The sequence below is a fragment of the Nesoenas mayeri genome (assembly GCF_963082525.1).
Source record: "Nesoenas mayeri genome assembly, chromosome: 8".
Classification (NCBI taxonomy): domain Eukaryota; kingdom Metazoa; phylum Chordata; class Aves; order Columbiformes; family Columbidae; genus Nesoenas; species Nesoenas mayeri.
In genome coordinates this window covers 28,777,093-28,800,244 of record NC_137554.1, presented here as the reverse complement: position 1 = coordinate 28,800,244, position 23,152 = coordinate 28,777,093, and the positions used below count along the sequence as shown (strand labels likewise).

General features: G+C 46.8%; 2 protein-coding genes across 2 annotated transcripts; one reads left to right on the top strand and one right to left on the bottom strand.

Moving 5' to 3' along the window:
- Positions 1-1,604: 1,604 nt before the first annotated feature.
- On the bottom strand, positions 1,605-10,948 carry LOC308043179 (uncharacterized protein; the record flags this gene model as incomplete). Its single annotated transcript, XM_080349099.1, has 5 exons — positions 1,605-2,371; positions 3,183-3,347; positions 3,757-4,077; positions 4,220-4,522; positions 10,549-10,948. 5 exons carry the CDS (start codon positions 10,946-10,948, stop codon positions 1,605-1,607), a joined length of 1,956 nt encoding a protein of 651 aa, XP_080205225.1.
- On the top strand, positions 10,947-23,152 carry LOC308043138 (uncharacterized protein; the record flags this gene model as incomplete). Its single annotated transcript, XM_080349057.1, has 6 exons — positions 10,947-11,334; positions 11,635-11,703; positions 15,294-15,413; positions 16,723-16,779; positions 19,329-19,388; positions 20,470-23,152. The coding sequence occupies 6 exons, from the start codon at positions 10,947-10,949 to the stop codon at positions 21,270-21,272; spliced, it is 1,497 nt and encodes a 498-aa protein (XP_080205183.1). The 3' UTR covers positions 21,273-23,152.

The window sequence follows — 23,152 nt, the reverse complement described above, 5'->3', positions numbered from 1 at the left end:
ATCTGGCAGACACCAGGGTCCCACTGGCGTAAGGAGCACTTGGGTGTGATGCTTGCAAAAACATCACAGTGTTCTTGATTTGCGTCTTGTTCAGACACAAAGCCCAGCTCTGCAAGGCCCCAGTCTGTGCTGCTCACATGGAAATAAGCTGTGCTCTCATACAGCTGCTCCTTCTCAGGCACGTTAGGCACAAGGGTTGACACCTGGGGCTGATTTTGGGGTTATTTATTATAAATGCTGTAACCACCAGGTGTTCCCTGAGTTGGCTGGTCTACCTCAGAGCTTCTGCAGAGACACAGTGTGCAGGGACCCCACAGTGTTGCCAGGATTCAAATTCATCTTCCTGGGATGTGGAAGAGGAGGCATGGTAGGAAACCAGCCTGCTTCATTGGGGATTTTTAGTGTTAATGCTAGAGATTGTCTTTCCCAGCTAATCCCAGCTCTGCTCCTAGTTTTTTTTAGCAGATGCCTGGCAGGGAAGCAAATGTGCTTTTGGAGGGCAAGGACCTGCTGTGCTGCTCTACATGGTTTGAAATAAATATCAATATTAACATCTACATTCATCAAAAAAAGGTAGCTAGGAGGAGGCAATAAGCCAGCTCCCTGCCCTATGCATGGATCAGAAATCCAGGTGAAGAGCAATCTGCTGTGTGAGACCAAAGCTAATGCTTCAGACATAAGAGATGATCATAGCCTTTTGGTGGCAAAGGGATCAGGAGTGGACTGTTTTTTTAAGAGGTAGCATCAAGTTAAACTGTATTACTCATTCTTTTATGTGTGCAATCCCTTGAGGCTTCACACTATCAGAGTGCCAGTGAAGTGGTTTCTGTTTCACTGCTACCTAGTTTTGGAGCTTGTTCTCTGGCATATGGGATCCCCTGGTGGAATCCCCCCTTTTGTGCGGGATTTAAGTGCTGACAAGCTGAAATAACTTGTGATTGATGTTTAGGGGATTTCTGAGTTGCAGGTTTGTTTGAACATCCTATTACATATTTAGGATCTGGGTTTTACTGGGTGTCAGTCAGTCTGTGCAAGCGGGACTCTACCAGGACTGACTGCTCAAACCGTGGACTAGCAAACTGGTTTTCTTTCTGAAGCGTGCCTTCAAAATGTTGGGCTTTGGGGAATTTGACCTTCCCGTGTTCCAGCGGTTCTCTGCAAAGAGAGAGAAACCTTCTAGTTACACATTGAAACAGATGCACATGATGCTAGCAAACTGAGGGGCAGCAAGAAACGTAAGAGCTACTGAACTGAGCTGTATTTCTGGTCTAATAGTTGTGTATACTATTTGTGTATTTCCTGATAGAAACACTACCTGCAAAGTCCTGTTTTCCCTCCTGCCTCCCCACACAGTGATGCTCTCCTGTGCAATTAGCAGACTAAAATATCCACTCCCATCTGCCAGCAGGAAGCGTGTGATTTATCACCTCCAGAATCAGCTGGCCAAATGGCCTGGATCACCGTGTACCTGTCAAACTCTTCCCAGGAAGGTTTGGTAAAACAAATTGAAGAGAAACATTAATAGCACTGGTTGTGCCTTCACCTGCACTGGAGTAAGCCAGGACTCTTTCCAACCCTTCCTGGGGTCCTGTCAGCCTTTGTCCCTAGGGTTTGGTGTGGATGTCGCAGCCCTCCTCCTCAATGGTCTGCACTGGGTGAATGGGTAGGACCAGGTGGGAGATGCGGCTCCACAGCCCACTCAGCTTGTCAGAATCCATGTGGTCGTAGGAGCTGGGGGTCCTGGTGTTGGTGAACTTGGCCCAGAGGAAGTCGCGGACCTTCTCTTCCACCTGCGGGAGGCTGATGTGGGTCTCCAGGGTCTCCTCCTCCAGCAGCACAGTCAGCAGCAGAGCTACATCCTTGAAAGCAGCACTTTCATGGTCACAGTATTTGTAGAAGATGAGGGTGGCCCCCGCCGGCAGCAATTCGAAGCGGTGTATCACCGCAGCACGGCCCCCCGCCTCGAAAGCTGAGCTCAGCTCTGAGTCCACCTCCAGCTTGGCGTGGTCACTCTGGAGCCTGGATTTATCTGTGCCATCAATCTGGACGGTGCTGCCATGCAGGGCGGCCGAGTAAGTGTTGGCCACATGGGTGCTAAGGCATTGCAAAGTTCGCTTGCCCTTGTGGGCAGCTGTGAAGATGATGATGGCCGGCTGCGTGTGGTGGGATGTGTTGAGGTGCTTCTGCAGGAACTTGCGCCCCCGGAGCCACAGCTGGGGACTCTGCCCTGGAAACCTGTCCTGCAGCTGGTTGAACTGGGACAGGAAGGCTTCCACCGCGGGGTTCCTGGGGGCTGGCTGGGACTCGGCGGATGGGCTGATGAAGCAGACTATGCAGTAGCCAAGCAACATGAGGCTGATGATGACAAGCCCTGTTCAAAAGAGGAGAGACCCAAGAAGAGGAACAGAAGTCAGTCCCAAATGACCTGCAGTGGTATGCTAGAAAGTAGCTACAAGGGCTCTTTTTCCCCTCTCAGACCTTCAACTCCCAGCATTAGGAAAGTGGTTAAGGTTGGGATGTTCTCTGGGGCCCCAGGAATGGAGAAGAGGCTTTTTTGCCTAGTGTCGTGGGACCTATGCTCCTATACACCAGCTGGAGGGGCTACAGCTCCAGAGATGGAGACAAGGCTATAACTGTGTTGTCACAGTGCAGAATTTCCGGAGGAGATTGCAGCTGGCCACAAGCTTTCTTCTCTTTCCCTTTCCTCTGTTCTCTTCAATGTTTGTGGCCATTTGGAGCAACTACCTCCACACAGGGAGGTGTCTGACCCAGCCGTTGTGTTCACTGCCCAGCTGTGCTGGGTGAACAAAGGCTACCATGCTCCTGCCCAGAAAAGGAGGATGGTGAGGTCCACAAACAACTTGCATCCTTCTCCAAAAGCAAAGCAGGGTCTCTTTCTACCAGGAGAAACATGTGGTGCAGATCAGCTTGGGACAACCTGACACACAGGAAGACTGGGATGGGGGACATCAGCAGAGGAGTCCCAACCTCCCAGGGCATGCCAGGGAGCTCCTGTCACACTGAACATGCTGTGCCTGCTTTTGAGGCTGGGGAGCTGGAGGAAAAGCTGCTACTACAGGCTGAAACTCAGCTTATTTTTAAGGGGATGGTTTTTTTTCCCTGAAACCCTCAGAAAGACTGTGAAAGGTTCTGAGAGAGAAGAATTAAATGTGCTTCATTACTTGTTCCCAGAGGATTAGTGCCTTCTAGTCGATGAGTACCAGGCAGGGGAAGCTTCTTTTCCTCACCTGTCCAGAACAGGGGCTTTTTGGCCTTCTCCTGGTCTGTGTTCTGGGTGGTGATGTTCTGCAAGCAGGACTGAGCCTCTGGCTTTGGGGCTGTGTACCCTACAGTAAGAGAAAGGAATGTGTTACTCCCTTTTCAGGTAACAGGGAAATGGGGCTGTAATAAGAAAAGCAACAGAGCTGCCAGGAGCTCCCAGCTGAGCAAAAGAGTTAGAAGTGAATATGGCTTTGGGTTAATACTGCTTTGAGTCTGGGCTCTCTCTGCTGTTTGGGCAGGGGAAGGAGAAAGGTGATGCAGAGTGTGGTGTGGTTTCATGCCTCTCAAAGCAGGGCAACAGCTAAAGGAGAGAGAAAGAGGGAAGCCAGTTAATTCCTTCTGCCTTCTCTCCTAGTCAGGTCCAGAATGGTGACAACAGGCACTAGAGACCTCACCAGACCATGTTTCTAATGCCTATGGAGACTGTAGGGATGTGCATGGTGGAGGAGCAGCGTTGTGCAGCCACCAGCTCACCTCTGGTCCCATATCTGTTCCTTAAGGTGCCTTGGGATCCGCTCTCCTGTGTTTCTTGCTCTGTGTGCTCTTCTGGCTCCTGAGCCAGGAGACGGTCACTGCTGCTCTGCTCTGCCAGGAGGTCCTCGGTGGCATCTTCTGTGGCAGTTACATCTGAATGTGTCACTTTACTGTCAGAGCTCAGTGACTCGCTTCTTGATGAAGCATCTTCCTCTGCTGTGTAGGAGCTTTCACATTGCCTGCTTGTGTCCTGGTCCTCCCATGTTTCCTGGTGGACAGGATTATCTCCTTCACTGTCCATTTTATCATGGGCCAGCCTGGCTGTGGGGAACAAAATTTGCAGACCTACCCTTAGTCTCAGCACAACAACCAGCAACCCTTCCTCCTGCTCTGCCTCCTCTAAGCAGAGGCCAAGTTATCATCATCTTGGAAATGCTGTACACAGGGATGGGGAGAGACTCACCTTCACCCAAGCCATCTTCTTCCTGGGATCTTTCCGAGATGCCATCTTTTGTCTTCCCAGATTCTGCCAGTGATACTTCGGTTCCCTGGTTAACCTGCTCCTCTACTGTGGGGCTGGTTAAATCTGACGGTGTTGTCTCTCCCCCATCAGCAGGTGGTGATTTACTCACCAAGGAGTCCTCCTCTGGTTTGCAGGAGGTCTCAGGACACCTGCTTGTCACTTGATGCTCAGGTGTTTGTTGGGGTGTCTCTTGGTGCTCAGGATGTGCTGCTGTGCTCTCCACCTTATCTTGGGCTGGCCTGGCTGTTGGGATTGGAGTTCATGAGCTCAGCTGGCCATTCAGGACTTAAGAACACCCAGTGGTTTCCCCCCACCCTGTAAAACTCCCAGTACTTGCATTTCAGAAACATGTGTCCTCAGTGAGATGGGGGAGAGAATAGGGTGACTGAAAGTGAGAAAATTCATGGGTCGAGATCAAGACAGCTGAATAGTTGGAGGAAAGAGGGGGAGATAACAAGCGATGCCAAGGCCATCGCTCACCACCTCCCACAAGCAGACTGCTGCCAGGCCAGTCTCTGAGTGATGGCCACCTTGGAAGCCAAACCCCTCTCCCTTTCTCGCTGTACCCCAGGTTTTGTTGCTAAGCTTGATGTTTTACTGTATGGAATCTCCCTTTGCCCACCTTGGGTCCCTACCCAATCTTCTTAGCTGGTGGCAGGGAGAGAGGGGGGAAGAAGAGAAAGCTTCGATGCTGTGCCAACACTGTTCAGCAATAGCCAAAACACTGCTGTGTTATCAACAGTTTCTTGGGGTTTGTTTTTGTTTTAACCCACAAATCATAACAGCACCGTACAGGCTACTATGAGGAAAGTTAACTCTGTGCCAGTGGATGTCCCACGCTGTCCCATGTAGGGTGGGCAGGCCAGTTCTTCATTAAGTGGCAGGATATGTTACCGCATCCTTCACAGACAGTGAGTTTTCCTAGGCTGGTAAATTAAGGTGATGGATTTGAAGCATTTCTAAGGCTGTTGTTCAGTACTGGCCAGAATAGTTATGCCAACGCATTTCAGGCATCTGTCTGAATGTAAAGGTTAGCTCTGCTTTTGCTCCTTCTCTGCTCCTGTGCTGGAGCTGCTCTCCCAAAGAGCTATGGCAACGTGTAATTAAAAGCAAACACTGGAGCATAATTCAATAGAGAAATTCTGAGGATGAGCATAAGCGTTTGCAACATGTTCTGAATCTTACAAGACCAAACAATGTTGTTTCAGGCGCTATTTGTGAACACTTGCTTATGAATAATCAAGCACTACAGTTAGAGGAAGCAATATGCTACCATTAGAATAAAGACTGATAAAAATGGCAGGAAACTCCCTGCTAATTTGAAAACAGAGAAGAAGCTGTTCTTATCTTGTGCCAGAGAATGCTTGTCCTTTGGAGCACGATTTTTACATTCCTTGTCGATGATTATTATGGGCACGCTTCTGAGTGCCTAGGACAGATCTGAGCTGGTTATAGCAGCACGGTATCACTGAAACACTCATTGTAGCAGTCATAACAAGGCACCTGGAGAATTTAAGTACCTGGTAGAAACCGAACTATGAGGAACCTGGAGGTATCCTGCTATTCAGGCTGGGCACAAACAGTACTCCTTGCCCTGCCTCCTCCAGAGGTTTTCTATCCATGGGTGGTGGGAAACTGGGCTATTATTTAAGCATCTGTAGACAGAAAGCACTGGGATGCGAGGAAGAAAGTTATCCCAGTCTGGGGCTCCATCTTTAGCCTTCCTTGTGCTGCCATCCTGGACACAGAGTGTAAACCCTTTGCTACAGATGGGACTCCAAAACTGAAAGTAACTTGTTAATCTTTCACTCCTCAAAAAAAGGTAGCAACTTGCTTTTCTAGGCCTGTAGAAGAGGGGATTTCAAAATTATTATTATTTTTCTTTTGCTTATGTTTCCCATGTCACGGTTGAAATCTCTTGCAAAGGGATTTTTTTAGTAGTTAAAGTGTAGGATTCTCTTACCTTCAGACGGATCCATACCTGGATTGTTTTCCATCCTCTTTCTCCCCTGAAGCTCTGGCTTCTGCACGGTTTTGTTTCACTTTCTGCTTCGGTCATAAGGAGATGCACCTCCCTGCTGCTGCTCAAGCGGCTGACCAATCCCCCTCACAGACGCCATTCCGTCTTGGCCTCGCAAATTGTGATTAAATGCCCATAAACCTGATAAGCAGAAACGCAGGAGGAGTGATTCATGGCAGAGAAGGAGGCTCCTCCTTCCTTGCTTACCAAGCTGCTGTGAAAATGGAAGGATGTCACCGATAACCGTGAACTTTCAGCCCAAGGGCTATTAGATATTTTGCTTCCCAGCAGGCTACAAGCAGTCCAAGGGCTAACGCAAACCACAGTTGTCTCAGGACAAGCTGATGGAAGGGGTGAGGCACTGGTTTCTCATCCAGATGAACTTGGCTATGGTCCCAGATGGCTGGACAGGAGTCTGGGGCTCAGCGGGCTGCCCCCCATGCTTTGGGGCACCCGGTATCTCAAAGGTCAACACAGAGCAATGAGCCTGCTCCACCTTACCGTCCTGTCTCTGGCGTGTCAGAGCAGGTGATAGCAGCGCTGGAAGGCGAAGCCGTGGGCAGAAGCGTCACCCAGCCCCGGTATAGCAGTGTCACCACCACTCCACCTCGCGCCCATCTGAGGGGACCCAGCAGAGTCCTGGCCAGGTGGTGTGAACCTGCAGCCGCAGCCTGACTCCCCCAGACCCCCAGAGTGATAATTTCCCCCTCATCCCCCCATAAAGCATTTTGGGACCAGATGGAGCCACGCTCACTGGTGTGACCTGAGGAAGCTGATGGTTTTCTCCAGCACAACGCCTGCTCCTGGAAAACTGGCAGCACGGAAAACTCCCAAGAAACTTTCCCTGCTGGAGGTCGGTTCGTGCAGATTTCCGTACAAAAACCTCAAGCCCAGCCTTCTCAGCAGCTCTTGGAGTATCAAGGGGGCACCTTTTCCCCCTTGCACTGTCTCTACAGCTGAGTTTTTTTGCTAAATACAAGATTTGGAGTTGTGTTTGGGGTGTAATTGCTGCTCACTGCCGCCCGGCTCTCGTCCCTCCCCTCCCCGTGCCGTTCCCGCTGGTGACGCTTGGGCAGGAGAAGGAAGTCAGAGGAACAAAAGTGGCTTTTTGTGGAGTCGGACGCTTACCCAGACTTGAAGGTTTGGAGCCGGTCGAGGTGGCGAAGTGAAGCAAGAGGAGGGCAGTGCTGACCCCTCCACTTGCTCTTCCCAGAGGCCCTTTGGCCGGTGGCAGGACGGCCCGTGGCCCCAACGAGCACCCAAATCCTGCGCTGTCAACGTGACAGTGAAGTCTGCCCTTCCACGGGCTCCGGCAGGCTGCTGGGAGGTGTAGTTTTCCTTCCCTCCTTCTCGCCAAAGGCGGGCGGCTGCTCCCCGGTAAACAACAGCCGTTCTCGAGGGCGCTCAGGAAATTATAACTTCTTTTTTGGCTGTATTTCTGAAACTCTGTGCTCAATGCAGGCTTTGCTTCAGGCAGACAGGGTGACTGGCTTCTTTCTGTAAGTAGCACAGTCGTAGATTTAAACAACTAAATGGCACCGAGGAGGGAACTATTTTGAGAGCTGATTTTTATGCAGATCAGAAGTGCCACAAGAAAAACAATCCACACATGTAGCTGGCAAACTCCAGACTCTGGAAATGTCTGGGAGCTGCAGGCTGGGAAATGGGGTGTGTTTAGCACCAGCCTGGAGGGCAAAGGATGGGGACCCCCCACCCCGCAGTGGTCCAGAGACTGCAATGGGGGGGGTGTAGCTGCTCCTGGCCTCACTTGGGCAATGCTTTTCTAAAAAATGATGCTATGCCTTGCTGCACCCATGAAGGGGACAGATGTGGTTGAATCCCCTGCTGCTCCAGACGTGTTTAATGGGAAGCAGCAGCATGGAGCAGGGCATGCCAGGGAAAACACATCAGTAGTGCAGAGACTGCAACCCCCCTCAAAGTCAGCTTGCAGCCTTTTCACAAACATCGCGGAGGAGCCCGGCAGCAAACAGCTGAGATGAAGCACAGGGACAGGCAACTGGAACTGTGCTTGGAGGGAATAGAGACTAAACAGCTGGGACTCCTCGACTGGAGAGCAGAAGGCTGAAGTGGGGATTGGACTGGTGGGCAGCTGTTGTTGACCAGATCACTCAATACCAGGGCTTGAGACACTTGTAAAACAAGTAAGAGGTGGGGTTCCAGTGGGATGCTAAAGCCGGGAGGTGCAGTGTGTGGCCCCCGGGGCAGGACGGGCCTCTGTCTCTCCCCCGGCCTCCATGAGCTGTCCCCTGCCCTACGGCCATCTGTGTGTCCATCCCTTGGCTGTATTGTAACCGCTCGGTTACTAGACACACGTGTACGTTGGTGAGTATCATGTGTGAAAGATTTACTGCTGCTGGTCATAACAGGAAGGTGAGGAGGCGTGAGGGGTGCGCGGGTGCAGTGCAGGGAGCGACAGCAGGATCCCACCCGCTCTCCAGCAGCGCAGAGAGCCACCGGGTTCCTCCATGACCCGCAGAGCCACCCGGCTGGTGACCAGGAGGGGACAAGGTCCACCTCCCTCCCTGGCTGATTCAGCACATTCTTTTATCCTGGCCAAGCTCCCAGTGGGTGCAGCGGAGGCTGTAACACCGGGGGAACAGCAAAGCAGGAAGGAAAAGTCAGAGCAGCTGATCTATGGAGAACAAGATGCCTCTGAGGACCCTGCTCGTGGCCAAGAGAACGTGTGATCTGATCTGCTTCTAGACATAAGGGACAGCTGAGGTGGCCAACGTGAGCAGCAGCTGAGGGTATCAATTCCTGAAAATTATAGTATTTTACGTCCTTCTGTTCCTACAACCAGCCAGGCAGTCACTTCAGCATGGGAGGCAATGGGGAGTGTCTGCAGAACCACAGATGTTGTGAAACTGGCGGCGGAACCCCAGCTTGGCAAACATGTGACAAAATCAGGGGGTAGCTTCAGTCTGTGCTGGCTGAGAGCACCCAAAAGCAGCCGAACAGGAGAATTAACTCCTCGGTCTATGACATGAAGTCAGCCACCATCACAAAACTGTCACAAAAAAGCATGTTAGCATTGTCTAATGTTGCTTTTCTGCTGTCAGCATTCACAAAGTCACGGGATATGAGCTGGGATGTATTAATAGAATTGTAACTTAACAAATCAGGTCTTTTTTTAACTCGCGTTTGAAGGAGGGGTTTATTTAAGTAGGCATCACATTTTCTCTCAATCTGCAGAGGGATCAGGAGTGAGCAGGTGAATTACAAAGGACATGCTATGTTAATATTTACATAAAGTAACCATTTAGTAGCTTTCTTTGGAAACTTGTGAATAAAGTGATACTGCTTGTAGCTGGGGTCAGCAAACATGAGCCAGTCACCAGCAGGTCTCTTTTACTTGATTTGAACTGCACAAACAGTTCAGCTGTACTTCGCAACGTCCTTATTACATCCTCTTTTATTTTTGCTTTAGAAACGTTGCTCAATGTCTGTGTTCTGCTTTTACATCTGAAAAGAATGGCAGGATTTACTTTGTTGCTCGTACAGGAGTTATGTGTAAGTTATCTCACAAATACACACTTGCCTCTGGATGAAACTGGAACATTTATGGTGTGCTAGTAGGGCAGTACAATGTTTATTTTGAAAAATATGTACAGACAAGACAGTTGCAGAAGGGAGGACTGAATGGCAACTTCCTTGCCCACCCTTCTTGTTCCAGTCCAGGGAAAGCACACACCTACCTTGTTTACAACCTCACAAAACAAATAACATCACAAACGTGAGCATGTGTGTTTGGGAGTGTTGTAGGGTAAGATAACATTCTTCAGGTTTATTACAGGTGTCAGCACCACCTTCCTGAATCCTGTATTTTTTCGTATGTAGAAATCCTCAAGAATTTGTAACAGGGCACCTGCTTGCTCACCCACTTGTCTCCAAACTGGTCCTAAACTGTTCACTCCCCTGGTGAGCACCTGTGCAGTGGTTACAGAGCATGTTACAGAGGTGGTGGATGCACCCTGGAGACATCCCAGGCCAGGCTGGACGGGGCTCTGAGCAACCTGAGCTGGTGAAGATGTCCCTGCTCATGGCAGGGGTGGCACTGGGGGAGCTTTGAACGTCCCTTCCAACCCAAACTACTCCACGTCTGTCGCCTGTCAGAACAGGGGGACGCCAGACACGCACATAGTGTCAGTTTCACCCCTCCCCGGGCCCCAGCCCATCCCGCTGTGTCACGGAGGCCGCGCCCGGGACCTCCCCGAGGGGCGCCCGGGACCTCCCCGAGGGGCGCCTGGGACCTCCCCGAGGGGCGCCCGCGCCCCAGCAGCCCCGTCCGCGCCGCGGCCCCTCAGCTGGGGGCAGCGCAACCGGCCGCTCCGGCCGGCGCTCCCGCCCTTCCCCGGGCCCGGGCCCGCCCGGAGCGCTCGGCCTCCCGTCAGGGGCCGCCCCCGCGGGGCCCCGCCGGGCTGGGGGAGGCCCCAGGGGCGGCTCGGCGCGCCGGGCGCTCCCGCATTTTTGTCACTGGAGGGCAGCCCCGGCGCAGCTGTGCCGCGGGACGGCCGCGCTCCGCCGTTTCCCCGGCCTTTTCCCGGCGGGACGCGGCTCGGCGGCGGCGCCTGCGGGCGGGCGGCCCCGCTCCCTCGGCGACGGCGCACGGGGAGCGGCGGCCGGGCCATGGCGAGCCCGCTGGGCTACGTGACGCCGCGGCGGCCCATCCGCGCGCAGGCGGCGGGCGATGACGCGCCGGAAGCGGCGGGCGATGATGCGGCGGAAGCGGCGGGCGCTGGGTCCGCCCCGCGGCTCGGGCGGCGGGAAGTGAGGTTCGCGGAGACGCCCCCGGCGCGGGAACGCGGCAGCTTCGGCCCCGCGCGGAGCGGAGCGGCAGCGGACGGGATGGTGGGGGGGAGCGACGGGCAGGCTCCGCCGGGCGGCACCGAGCTGAAGTACAGGCGGAAGAGCCCCCGGTTGGCGGCGGCGGCGGCGCAGGCGGAGGAGGCGGAGGCCGAAGCGGAGGCCGAACCCGAACCCGAACCCGAACCCGGGCCCGGAGAGGCGCTGGAGGGTGAGCGGCGCGGGCGGGCGCGCACAGCGCCCCGCGGTGGATCCCGTGGTTGAGGGAGCGGTGGGGCGGCGCGAAGTGCGGCGGGCGGGCGGGCTCGGTCGCTCCTTCCCCGCGGGGCGGGAGGCGGGGGCGGCCTGGGGGGTGCTGAGATGGGGCTGGGGGGCGGGTGCCCTCCCGCACAGCCCCGCTGGAAACACGGGGTGTGAAAAGGGTGTTCGGTGCTCCTGGATGGCTGTCGGTATGTGGGCTTGAGGGGAGCTGCCCGGTCTCCCCGCAACATCCACCAGTTTCTCATTTTAGGTGACGAGCATCACTTCGGGAATCCAGACTCCTTGACTCGACCCCCTATCAAAGCGCACAGATCACCAGGTAGGGTAGGTTTTGTCTTGGAGAGAGGTTACTGTGCACGCTGCTTGCAAAGGTGCTGAAATGTGCAAAACCTGAGGAAATGGAGTTTATTTGGGTTTAGCTCTTTTTTCAGGTTTTACCATGGTTCTGATGTGCAGGTGAGGAAATCCTGCCAGGGTTTCTATTCCATATGTGAGAGACAGGGAGTGTGTCTCTGCCTTCCAAAAGGATTGGTGCATATAGAGCACACTGAATCCCTTAGTGACTGTTTTACTTCGTGCATCAATTGGCATAGTATTTTGTTAGGGCATTAAAGTGGGGAATAACAGATTTTACTAACACTGCTTGGTTTTTAAAGGGCTGAATTTAAATCAAGTATTTTGAGCTGCAAAAATAGATCACTGTAAGACTCTCTACAGAGAGCAGCATTGCTTGCGATAGAGTGCATGGTTGGGGCTCACTTGTCCTTTCTCTGAAGCACCAGGGATGTCATGAGGCTTTAGCCTGTCATTCCACCAGAAAACTGCTAGCAAATTGTCTCTATTTCCTTCCCTTTTAGTCCGTTGGTCTATTTTGAGTTGGACTGTATACATTATCGGTATGTGGCAATCTTGGATGAGCTGGACTAGCCTAAGACTATTCTCTGTTCCCATCTGCTCTTGTAAGAGCGCTGTCACCAAGTTCTCATTACAGCTGCAGTGCATGGCCCTAATTATGTGGCACTGCTCATAAAGAAGGCTGCCAATATTATGCTTCAGAAGCAGAATTTTCAAGAGGTGTGGGGAAAACAATAAGATCTGGAAGGAGGAACAGAGAGGTCATGAATATTTCCTTGGGAAAGTACAAAGGTTTATCTGTGAGAAAAGCTGTGGGAAGCTGTTACTCCCAAATGATGGCTAACAGGGTATTAACATACTTAGAATTTTAAATGTGGTTAGGCTGCTTTAGGAGGCAGAGCTGAGCGGTTTTTTTGCTAATGCAGAAGTCTCTAAAAATGAGGTTGGGGGAAGAGATGTCCTCCTGCCACCTCCTTGAGCTCTTAACAGTGGTATTTGATTATAGTCACAACCGGCATAAAAATATGATGTTAAGAGACCCTAGTGCTTCATACAGGAGTGAAGGAGTATTTTCCCCCCTCGCAGACCTCCTACCTGTAGCTATATTGGATTTTTTTTTCTGCAGAGTTTAGGGCAGACCAGGGCTAACGCTGAGTCTGTGAGGCAGCGGGACAAGCAGAGCGGTTTTTTACAAGGACATAGTTGTCCTGCTTCCCTGAGCAAAATGGAAGCAAAACCACAACTTGAGAAACTGGTTTCTGGCTTCTGCTTAGAGGTTTTAAATATAGATTAGGGAACTGGCTTCTAGAGCTAAAAAGCCTTTACGAGCCTACAAACCCTGCCTCAAATCAAACATCTTCTAGATGAACGAACTAAAGCAGTCTCTGTTGAAGTTGTTTTAAAATATGCAAGTACAGTGTACAACTGTACAAGTTAAAGGCAGGTACGAGGTAGTTTTGGCACTCGAGTTTGCACTGTGTGTAGTTGCTGTGGAACGTTGCAGCAAACATGTCGCGGGATAGATAGGTACCAGACAGAAGGAAATGTTCTGCTATGTTAAAGCAGGGAGGGGCTTTATATTTTGGTTTATAACTCTCTAGCTTATGAACTCACAGATTTCCAATCTCTTTTATTAAACTGCCATGTGACATGGGGACAGGAAGATCACTCTCTCTTGCCAGGTGACTGTGCCACAGGTGGCAGATTTGAGGTGAATAGGGAAATCCTCACTAGCTGCCTCGGAGGTAGGAATGATCCTTTGGATAAGAGGCTTAAGACCTTGAAAGGGAAGGACAGGCATGTCTGGACTGGACTTAGATATTAAAAGGAGAGTTTACCTTTTTCTGCCAGGGGTACCACGTGTGGTGTCTGCTTGCACTAATGCTCTTCTTGTTGGCAATACCCGCTGTTACAGAAGGCACCGATTCACATGTGAGAAATGAAGTGGTGTATTTTTACATCTTTCCTTTTTACAACAACTTTTAAGAATACTTTGAGAGACATAGAATACTGATTGATGCAAAGAAGGAGAGAGGAATTTAAAAGTATGGACTGCATGAGTCCATAGATTGATAGTCTATAGACTGCATGAGTCTCTAGATTCATAGATGTTTCTGGTCTTGTGATTATGAGCCACCACTGTTAGTGAGGTTTTCCTTGCAAAACTTTGGTACGTAGTGAGATACTGTGGGTATGTTGTGTGGCATTCCTGAAGATGTAGTACTGTGGTGAGCATCTTCAGTCTTAGCTTGGTGGGAAGTCAGTCATTTAACAGCTTTTTAAGATGGTTTTGAAAATACAGTATCCTACCCATTATGTGCAAATACTTCACTGTTGTATCTGTGACTTAATATTTTAGTTTTAAAAATACAGTTTTCTCTCTTTTGTGTTTTGGGTTGTGTTGGTTTGTTTCCTCCTTTGTATGCTTAACATAGACTGGCATGCTAAAGCTACTAGAACTTTTCTTGAAGTAAAGTTAAATAAACACTAGGTGGCAAGCTGTGTGTTGCCCTCACACATATAGTAAAAGAACTACAGAAACGCATTAAGCCCTGGGAGAACCCAGTGCTGTTAAAATAATAAAAGGACCCAGTGTGAATGTTATAGAGAAAAAGTTCTACTAATTGTGTTCTTCCCTTTGCTGTTTCCTCTGCTTGTCCCCTTCAGCTTGATCGCTGTGCCGTGGTCTGTGTTCCACAGCTGTACTACTGCTTTAATTTCATACCTGAACTTTTTTATTTCCCCTCCTTGAATCCAGGCAACCATGTGGTTGCACTTTATCCTTTCAAGCCTCTTCTCCTGATGTTCTGCTCTTGATTGGCTTTCCAGCCCTGACCTTTGCTCTGTGACTCCTGTCATCTTGCAGGGCTTTATCCTTTCTAGTTAGTTACACTAATGGAGTTGGCTTTGGGCATCTGAATGGCTGTGTTATTAGGGAAACAATCTACAGGTGTTGGTTTAGATTCTTCTTGACTACCTGAGGGCATTAAGTGAGGAGCATGGGTGCCCTTGGTTGCCTCTGTGGTTAATGAGCCAAAGAGACCCAACTAATGGATGGTTTGGGTAACATAAAGAGGGGACTTATGTTCTATATTTGCTTCTCTCTCTTTTCCTTTCTGCCTAATGCTATGGAAGACAGCAAAATTATTGTTTCTAAGTTTGGCCCAAAGCTGCGGGAAAAATTCTCTTATGTATTTACTAGTTTACACTGAATCCCTTTAGTGTAAGGCATATCTTGGCTTTTAGTATTTGGTGTCTTGATATCTGCTTTTTTTTCAAGTCTTTTTAAGCCAAGGACTCCTAAAAAGTGGGGGAAAAAAAAGCATGTGGTGGTTGCAGTGAACTCAAATTTACCATAAGCTTTTCAAATCTTAGTTGCTTTTGGTTACATTTTAAGGAAGTAACTTGAGAGATCACAACTTGAAAGTCACTGTTTTAGGTCATATATGTTCTGAAACTGTCTTGGGTCCTTCAGGTTTGTGATGTTATGAGAACAGCTGATACTTCACTTTTACCAAACTTTTGGGTTTTTTTTCCTTCTTTGGCTCCTGATAGGCAGTTCTTCAATTTCCTTTCTCCAAGAGAACCCAATAAAGGAAAAAGCAAAGGCTTATGACAGTAATGAACCCGAGGAACCAGCAAGGCATCAACCAAACCTTTATACGCCATTAAAAGGTAACAACGCTAATTTTATCAGTACCTTTTCCGTGATGTAACAAATGATTGTTTAAATGTGCTAAAATGACTTTTTTTCAGTTCTGTTACAAAAGGGGGAGTCCTTGAGTTGAAATCTGAATGGATGAATAAGTTTAAGGAAAGAATTACTAATTTTTCAGTGTGTGCTCCTGCACTTGAGTCAGATTAAACCTGATTGTAGTCATCTGCTTGGACGTAAAACCATAAAGTTCAAAAAGCACAGTTTTCAATTTTGATAAATACATAGCTGTTTTTTGAAAAGCAAACCAAAAAGATGAGCAATATACCTGCTTCAGAAACTGATTATAAGATGGATCTTTAATTGCTTCAGGCAAATCAAACCTATTCTTTTTCTAAAAAGCTGAGTTACTTTTGACTCTAGCAGGGGGAAGCTGGCTATACCAAGTGACTTTAAAGTGAGGGAGCATTTTTTCTGTTCACTGCTGAGATTTTTCTCTATGTGGGTTCCAGAAGGGAAATAGGGTGAGGAGGAAAATAGGGGATACTTTTTAGCCCAGTGGAAGGTAGTTACGTTACTACAGGTGGTTTGAATACATCCAAATAGATACAATATGAGGGAGGTTTTTAGGAGAGCTGGTAACTAGTCAGAGAGTGAGGCAGGGGCTTGCATTCATTTGGTTAGTAACAATTCTAATCACAGTGTTAATGGGAGAGCACTGACAGCAGTTGTGAGCACAGACCAAGAAAACAGGGGCACAAAGGAGGTAGCTGGGATGTGCACAAGAAGATGCCTGTGTCAGCTGGCTGTTCCCCACCAGCACAGGCAGGATTCTGCTCAGGCAGCCAAGAACATGCCCATGTGTGCTGGAGTCCCCTCAGTCCAATAGCTGTATTGTTATGGTGGTAGCTTTACACTGGTTGTTTTTATTTGTCCTTCCTGCTGAATAGTTTTGGTTTCACAAATGAAGAGCCTGGTACCATCCCTTAACAATCAATTAATGCTGCTGATTCCCCATCCTTTCCATTTCATCATTGTGTTGTTACTTTTTAAAAGAAAAACCAGGAAGGATAGTTTTTTGTCACATCGGGAAGAGCAGGCTAAAGGGCCAAATTAAGTCCTTTCTATTAGATAAGCTTTCTCCATCTACAGAGAGGGGTCTGAGAGGCTGTGGTATGGCCCAGGCGTGGTTTGGCACTTCAACACATACTCCTTCCCTAAAAACCTTTGAAGATTTCATAGGAAGAGCTAAAAGCATGTATGGCTTGTCTGTCTTATTCTGACCTCTGATGTGATAACCAAGTTTGTTCATTTGTGCTTCGGTTTCAGAAAGAAAGGCGGACTTCCTTGAGAAGAATCAAGAGCATCACTCAACTACATTACAGAGTAGGTTGAACAATAGATACCTAGTCTTTCCCTGGAATTAAGTGAAAAGTACAGAATTCTTTTGCTTTGCTTATGATTTTTTTTTTTCTGCTGTGGGACACTTTGTCTGGGAAAGTAGAAAGGGACCCAGGAGGGACATCCAAATGGCAGCTGGAGAAGGCAGCACGTTCCAGGGCGAGAGCCCATTCTATGAGGTTATTCAACTTGCTGACCACAGAAAATTACCCACTTTTAAAAAGTTTTGTCTGGGTTAGGAAATGGAATTGACTCATGGGACAATCAATAAGTGCAGAGCATGTACTGGTGGTGTTGTGTTGGTGAGCTGAGGAACGGAACAAAACCTTCACCTTTTGGTAGCAGTGAATGTTAGATTAGTGTGTACACATCACCTTCCCTTCTAGCTTTTCCCTGGGTAACGGTGGTCTGCAATGACTGAATTAGTTGTCTTATATTCCTGGAGAGAAGCAGAATTTTCTTTGCTGGAAAACTCCAGTCTGTTAATCTACTGACCAATTCCTTGTGTTTCAGATTTTCATCATTGGTTGCTTTTGTGGATTTGTTTTGGGTTTTATTTTTCTCTAGGAAGAGTACTTGAAAGGAGAGGGGAAAAAAGTTCTTAATTCTTAGTAGCTTTCTGTTCTTAATGTCTTGGTGCTTGTTTCTATTCTGAACACATACAAATTAGCAAAGTCTTGTAAGTCAGAATTTGGTCTGGAGAACATGGGGTGTTGTTTGAGGTTTGGTGGCACCACAGTGCCTTCCAGAAGAGAAGCTCGTCTTGTGGTAGCTGCGCATCTGCAAAATGTTTTTGAAAAATGAATTGATGCAGGGAATTCTGGTTTGTCTTGTATTTCTTCTTTCCAGTGCCAGAGGTAATAGGTGCTGCAGGAGTGACCAGTTGTGTGTTGGGCAAAGAACTTTGGAAAATCACTTGAAACTCTGAAAGCTTGAAGGTGTCTGCGGAAGTTATGCCCTTTGAATTAGGAAAGACAAATAATTTGCTTGGCCTTCATGCAAATTGTGTTGCAAATAAGACAAGATTCTTAGGTAGGATAGGATCTGGTTTCAGACTGTGTTTTGTTGTTTTATTTTTCCTTTAGGGTATGAATCACAGCTATCTCATAAGTATGAAACCTAAGCTCTGCAAACAGGGCTACATTGTAAAATATTACAGAATTTAGGTGATTTTGGTCTGTTAACTATTAGAAGACTTCCATAAGCTTAGGCAGTTAGAAGCTCCGTGTCTGTGCCCTATGGAGGCGGGGAGTTGAAATTACAGAATGGAGTAGTCCATTAAGCCAGTTAAGCTCTGGCTTAAACCAGAGCTGCTTTTAGCACCTTCTGCGATTACATTCATACAGAAACAAGGTTATAGAATTTATTTTAGTGTTCTTGAAATAACTACTGCAGGGTGTGCTTGTTCAATTTGTTCTCAATAGTGGCATTGACAGTATCCTGATTTGGTTATGTATTATTAAAGTCCCTTCAGCTTTGAACCAGTTGCTGTAGTTCACAAGGAGCCAGAAATTCTTGTGTCTTTTTAATTAACTGACTAAATACAGCAAATATGCTGACCAGTAATTGCACTGTATATATTCACACTGGTCTCTTGGGAAAGTTGTTCATAATGCTCTTTTATGGATAATGTATCTTGTAATTGCTGTCTGAGTCCATTTAAATAAATAGACCAAAAGTATATTTTGAAGTAGAAAGCTTGCATTTTGCTTTAAAAGCACAATTCATCTCAAGAAACTGACTGGTGATGAAGCAAGCCTCTGACCCAAGCTAGATGGAGAGGGGACATGAAACTATGGCTTTAACATATTGCTTTGCTTTTGATACTTATATCTTGCATTGTGTTATTTTTCTAATATGTGTGTTAATTTAGCCTCCATTTTTCTATCCCTTAAATTCATGAGCAAAATCAGGAAACTTAATTGGGACACGAGATCCTTCTGCACAAAATAACGGGTTGTTAGATCTCTGCCGTTTTGTCGTCTTGTACGTGAAATCCTTCCATTTCTATTTGCGTAACTTTTCAAGAGTTAAAAATCTTTGCGGATGATTTGTGATAGGTTGGGGACCTGTGATTTTTATGCAAGATTGTCAAGATGGCTGAAGGACTGACATTTGGCAAAAAGTGGAGATGGAAAGTTGGTCTGAAAGCTGAATGGGACTTTTCAGGCTAATGTGTCATTTTCTTTGTTCAAGACGGTCTTTGCCTGAGCACAGGAAGGCGAATGATGCAGAAAAGAACAGAAAGCCCCAAACTTGGTAGAGCCCTACCCAGGGTGAGGTCACTGCATCCCCTTTCCTCCTGCTTAGCAAGACTGTGTTCACTTCAAGAAGGTGTTACGCAAGGGTGCTTTGTTAACCTTCCTGTAAGCCTCGTAGAATTTTGTATGTCAAAGCAAAACTAAGAACAGCTTTTCAATGAAAATACTGCAGTTTCGTGATTTTAAACTCCCTGGTAAATTCCCCGCTGGAAGATTGGTTATAATTGTTGTCTTAGTGTTTTCACTCATGTTCCTTTCTTAATCTCTTAACAGGCAGAAGGAAATTTCGAGACCAGCCCAGCATAGGGAAGAAGTCACAGCCTTTGGCCAAAAGTAAGACTTCTGCTTCTGTTTCATGCTTGTGGTACATTTAACCATTTTTATGCCTGTCCAAGTATTAGATTTCCTGGTAGCTGGTGTTAAACTGAGGGTCCTTGTCAGAACAGCTGACTTGCTTGCTAGGGCATGTGTTTTCAGCACTAAGGAAGGAAGAGTATTGTATAATAAGTAACATTTCCATCTGAATTTAAGGTCTTCCACCTTTCATGTTTACAAAGATTTGTTGCAAGATTAAAATTGAGGCAGGCCTAGCAGTGTTCTTATTTAACAGTTTTTGTGTTGCTGTCCTGATAAAAGGGTATAAAAAGGTAGCATGAGGTATATCGTTCTCTCCTGTTTCCAGGGAGGTTCGTATATTTTTGTCACTGATTTTACTGGGAACAGAATTGAGCCTTATGCTTGCAATTGGTCAAATAAGTGCTAATTTGACAGTTCAAATACAAAACCAAATCAGAGTATCTGATACTCTATATGCTTCCTGTGCAGTGTTTGCTGTGTGTACTTTTTGGGAAGCTGACCGATCCAAAGACCACAAATGTTTTCTGATAATGTTTGAGATGCAGCTATAATGCTGCAGAAACTATTTTTATCGTTATGGGAATAAGGAGGAGAAATAACACCACAGAAACCATCCTGGTGATGCCAGGTTTTGTACAGGGCTTTTTCTGCAGAGCCTAAACGTAGGAATAAGCTTAACCTTTTCTAGAACCATTTTAAGCTCTTAGTTTGGATTTGATTCAATAGAGTGGAATATTGCTAAACTTTCAGAAGAATGTCCAAATTCTTAGTCAATCTGGAAATGCCTAAAACGTCCCTTTTTAATGCTGTCACTTCACTAAATTGCTGAAGAAGTTAAAAGTTTGTGTTTTGTGTATTGGTTCTTTGTGTGTGTGTGTGTGTGTGTAGTCTTTTTGTTTAACTAGAACATTTTCTTTATGCTTTCCAACTATGTACCAGTAGCTTGAGATTGGGATGAGTTCATTGAATTCTACTGTTTCCTCTTATTTTTTTCTCACTTGTTGACTTCTGATTCCTTTTAAAACATTTTCTTCTTGTTTACTCCTCCTTTCTACAGATGATGGTGAATCACAGAGTGGATTTCACAAGAGCTGGACTTTGTTACTGGTTCTGTTGATTAGTGTCCCGTTGCTTTATGTCCTGTGGAGTGGAATACCAAGTCTTCTGGATGTAACTTCGTCAAGTAGAGATACTCAAATTCTACAGGCGTTTCGGGCCCAGATGAAGAAACTAAAAAATACTTACCAAAGTCAGGACCATAACCTGTGGAAAAGAACCCATGCGTTCCTTGAGAAACACCTTAATTCTTCCCATCTGCATTTGGAGCCAGCCATCTTACTGTTCACCGCTGGCCAAGAAGCTGAGAAAGCACTGAGGTGCCTAAGTTATGAAATTGCCGATGCTTTTGCCTTTTCCCAGAATGCTACTACAATCAAAATCAATGGGGCAGACAAAGCCATATTAGACAGTGACATTGTCAAGCTGGAGGTAGATAATGAGCTCAGCTCTGGGTTCAGAGAAGGCAAGAAGGTAGCAGTGGTGCATCGGTTCGAGTTACTGCCTGCAGGCTCCACCTTAATCTTTTACAAGTACTGTGACCATGAAAATGCAGCATTTAAGGATGTGGCTCTGCTGTTGACAGTTCTCCTGGATGAGCAGTCGCTGAGAAAGAGCCTCACCTTGCGAGAAGTTGAGGAGAAAGTCCGAGATTTCCTCTGGGAGAAGTTCACCGGTTCAGATGTTCCTAGTTCTTACAATAGTATGGACACAGATAAGCTGAGTGGACTGTGGAGCCGTATTTCTCATCTTGTGTTGCCTGTTTGGCCTGAAAAAGGCCTCCCTGTGGAGGGATGCAGATAAAAATAATTGTAGAGGACTGGGGAAAGGAACAAGACAGCAAATGTATGTAGTGATGGCTGAACAGGGGAGATGTCCTGTGGCAGCTGAGCTCAGGCAGCAAGCAGTCCTTTCTGTGCAAAAAAATTCTACCAGCTGGCAGGGTTGTTTCTGCTAAAGTAACCAGGACTTCTCTAAATCAGCTGCAAAATGTAAGCAAGGAACTTGCTAGTTGTTGGTAAGTTGTGTTCAGTGACTTATTCAGGCTTGTCATCCTGGAGCTGAAAGTAAGTGCAGAACCACTCATCTGCTCCTAGAGCTGCCTTGGTGCATTATTGGCTTTTCTATGAGGATCCTTTTCTGGTGATGCATAAAGCTGATATTGCGTTTGACAAGGTAACAGGGTGCAAAACCATCACCTACATCTGTCACAATTACTTACTTTTCTTCTAATATGAGAAAGAACATAAACTGCAAATGATGGTAAGGTGATGTGTGAGTCTTAAGCACAAACATTTTCTTGACCTGTCTGATCACAACATAGGTGTCAGCTCTCTCTGACTTCTAGAAATGGCAAAATTGCTCAAAAGATTTGTCATTTGCAGAGAACCTTTCAGCAGTTGTTTCTTCCTTAAATGAGCCTGCCCCAAACAGTTCTGCAGAGTGGCAAAAGCTGAGGCTTGCTTGACGTTGGTAGTACTGATGTCAGGTAAGTAATCCCTCAGCGCCTCTTTGCCTCACTGCTTCCAGGAACTCTCTGCTCTTTGTCAAAGTTCTGCAAGTCTTAAAATTTTGGGGAAAATGATAAAATGTCAGCAGTGTGTGTGTACTAAAGACCTCTTACATCTCCTTTCCAAACAAAAGTTTAGGAAGATGTAGGTTCTTTCTCATTTTAATAAGATAACTATTTTTGCATCAAGAGAATTTATTTATTTGTGGAACTTGCTATCCTAGAAAAATAACCTTTCCTTGCGTATCTGCGTATAACCTGCTGCTTGCCGTAAAAGCTTCTAGTGAAGAACAGGTTTACAATGCATGCTTTTAAAATACATTTTTTTTTAGCATGCGTCATGCCGAGAATCCCTCGCACCAGACTAAAAACCTGTACCTGTTTCTATTTTGTGTAAAAAATAAAGAAAATTGAAGCATTTCCATGTCATTGCTGTTAGTGTACGCTCTTGAATTACTGATCCGTGTGCATTTGGTTTTATTGAGTACAAAGGAACGTGTGAAGACTGCTCTCAAATTAATAGGATGTTTTCTTGTAACAGCTGAGAGATTAGCGGCTCTTGGACCCATCCTTTATTCACAAGCCTCTTGAGCTGTCCTGTTGCAAAAAGTCCTTCTTAACCAGGAAAACCTTTTCAGGTGCTGGACCTTTTGGCTTCTTTGTGCAAGCAAAGGTTTGGGGTTTTGCATGGAATAGACCAAAATAACCTTAAGTATATAAAAGAACACAGTTGGAGAGACACAGAGCTGTGGTCTCTTAAATCAGAGGTGGATTTGTTTTAACTACTGAGAGCCAGCAATGGATAGTGCTTTTACTGTTTATATTGCTTTCTGGATGTTTAAGAATAGCTCAGGAAGAAAAAGATGGCATTTACATTTTAGACGTTTCACTGGACAAATTTTTTTCTTTACAAAAACAACTGTGATTTATTTCTGAGTGTGTCCTGATAGCATATCTGTTTGTATATTACGTAAACTATTTTAGTAATCATTAAATTTGTTTGTTTTATAAGCTGTTTTATTATTTGCTGATTGAATTTTAAGGGGTTAGATTTTTTTTTTTAATACATATAAGATTGCTTCTTTTACCTTTGACCAAATAAAGACACTTAAAATACAACCTTTTGCAAAATTAAGAACTTTGAAGAAACTTGAGGTACATGATAGATAATGGG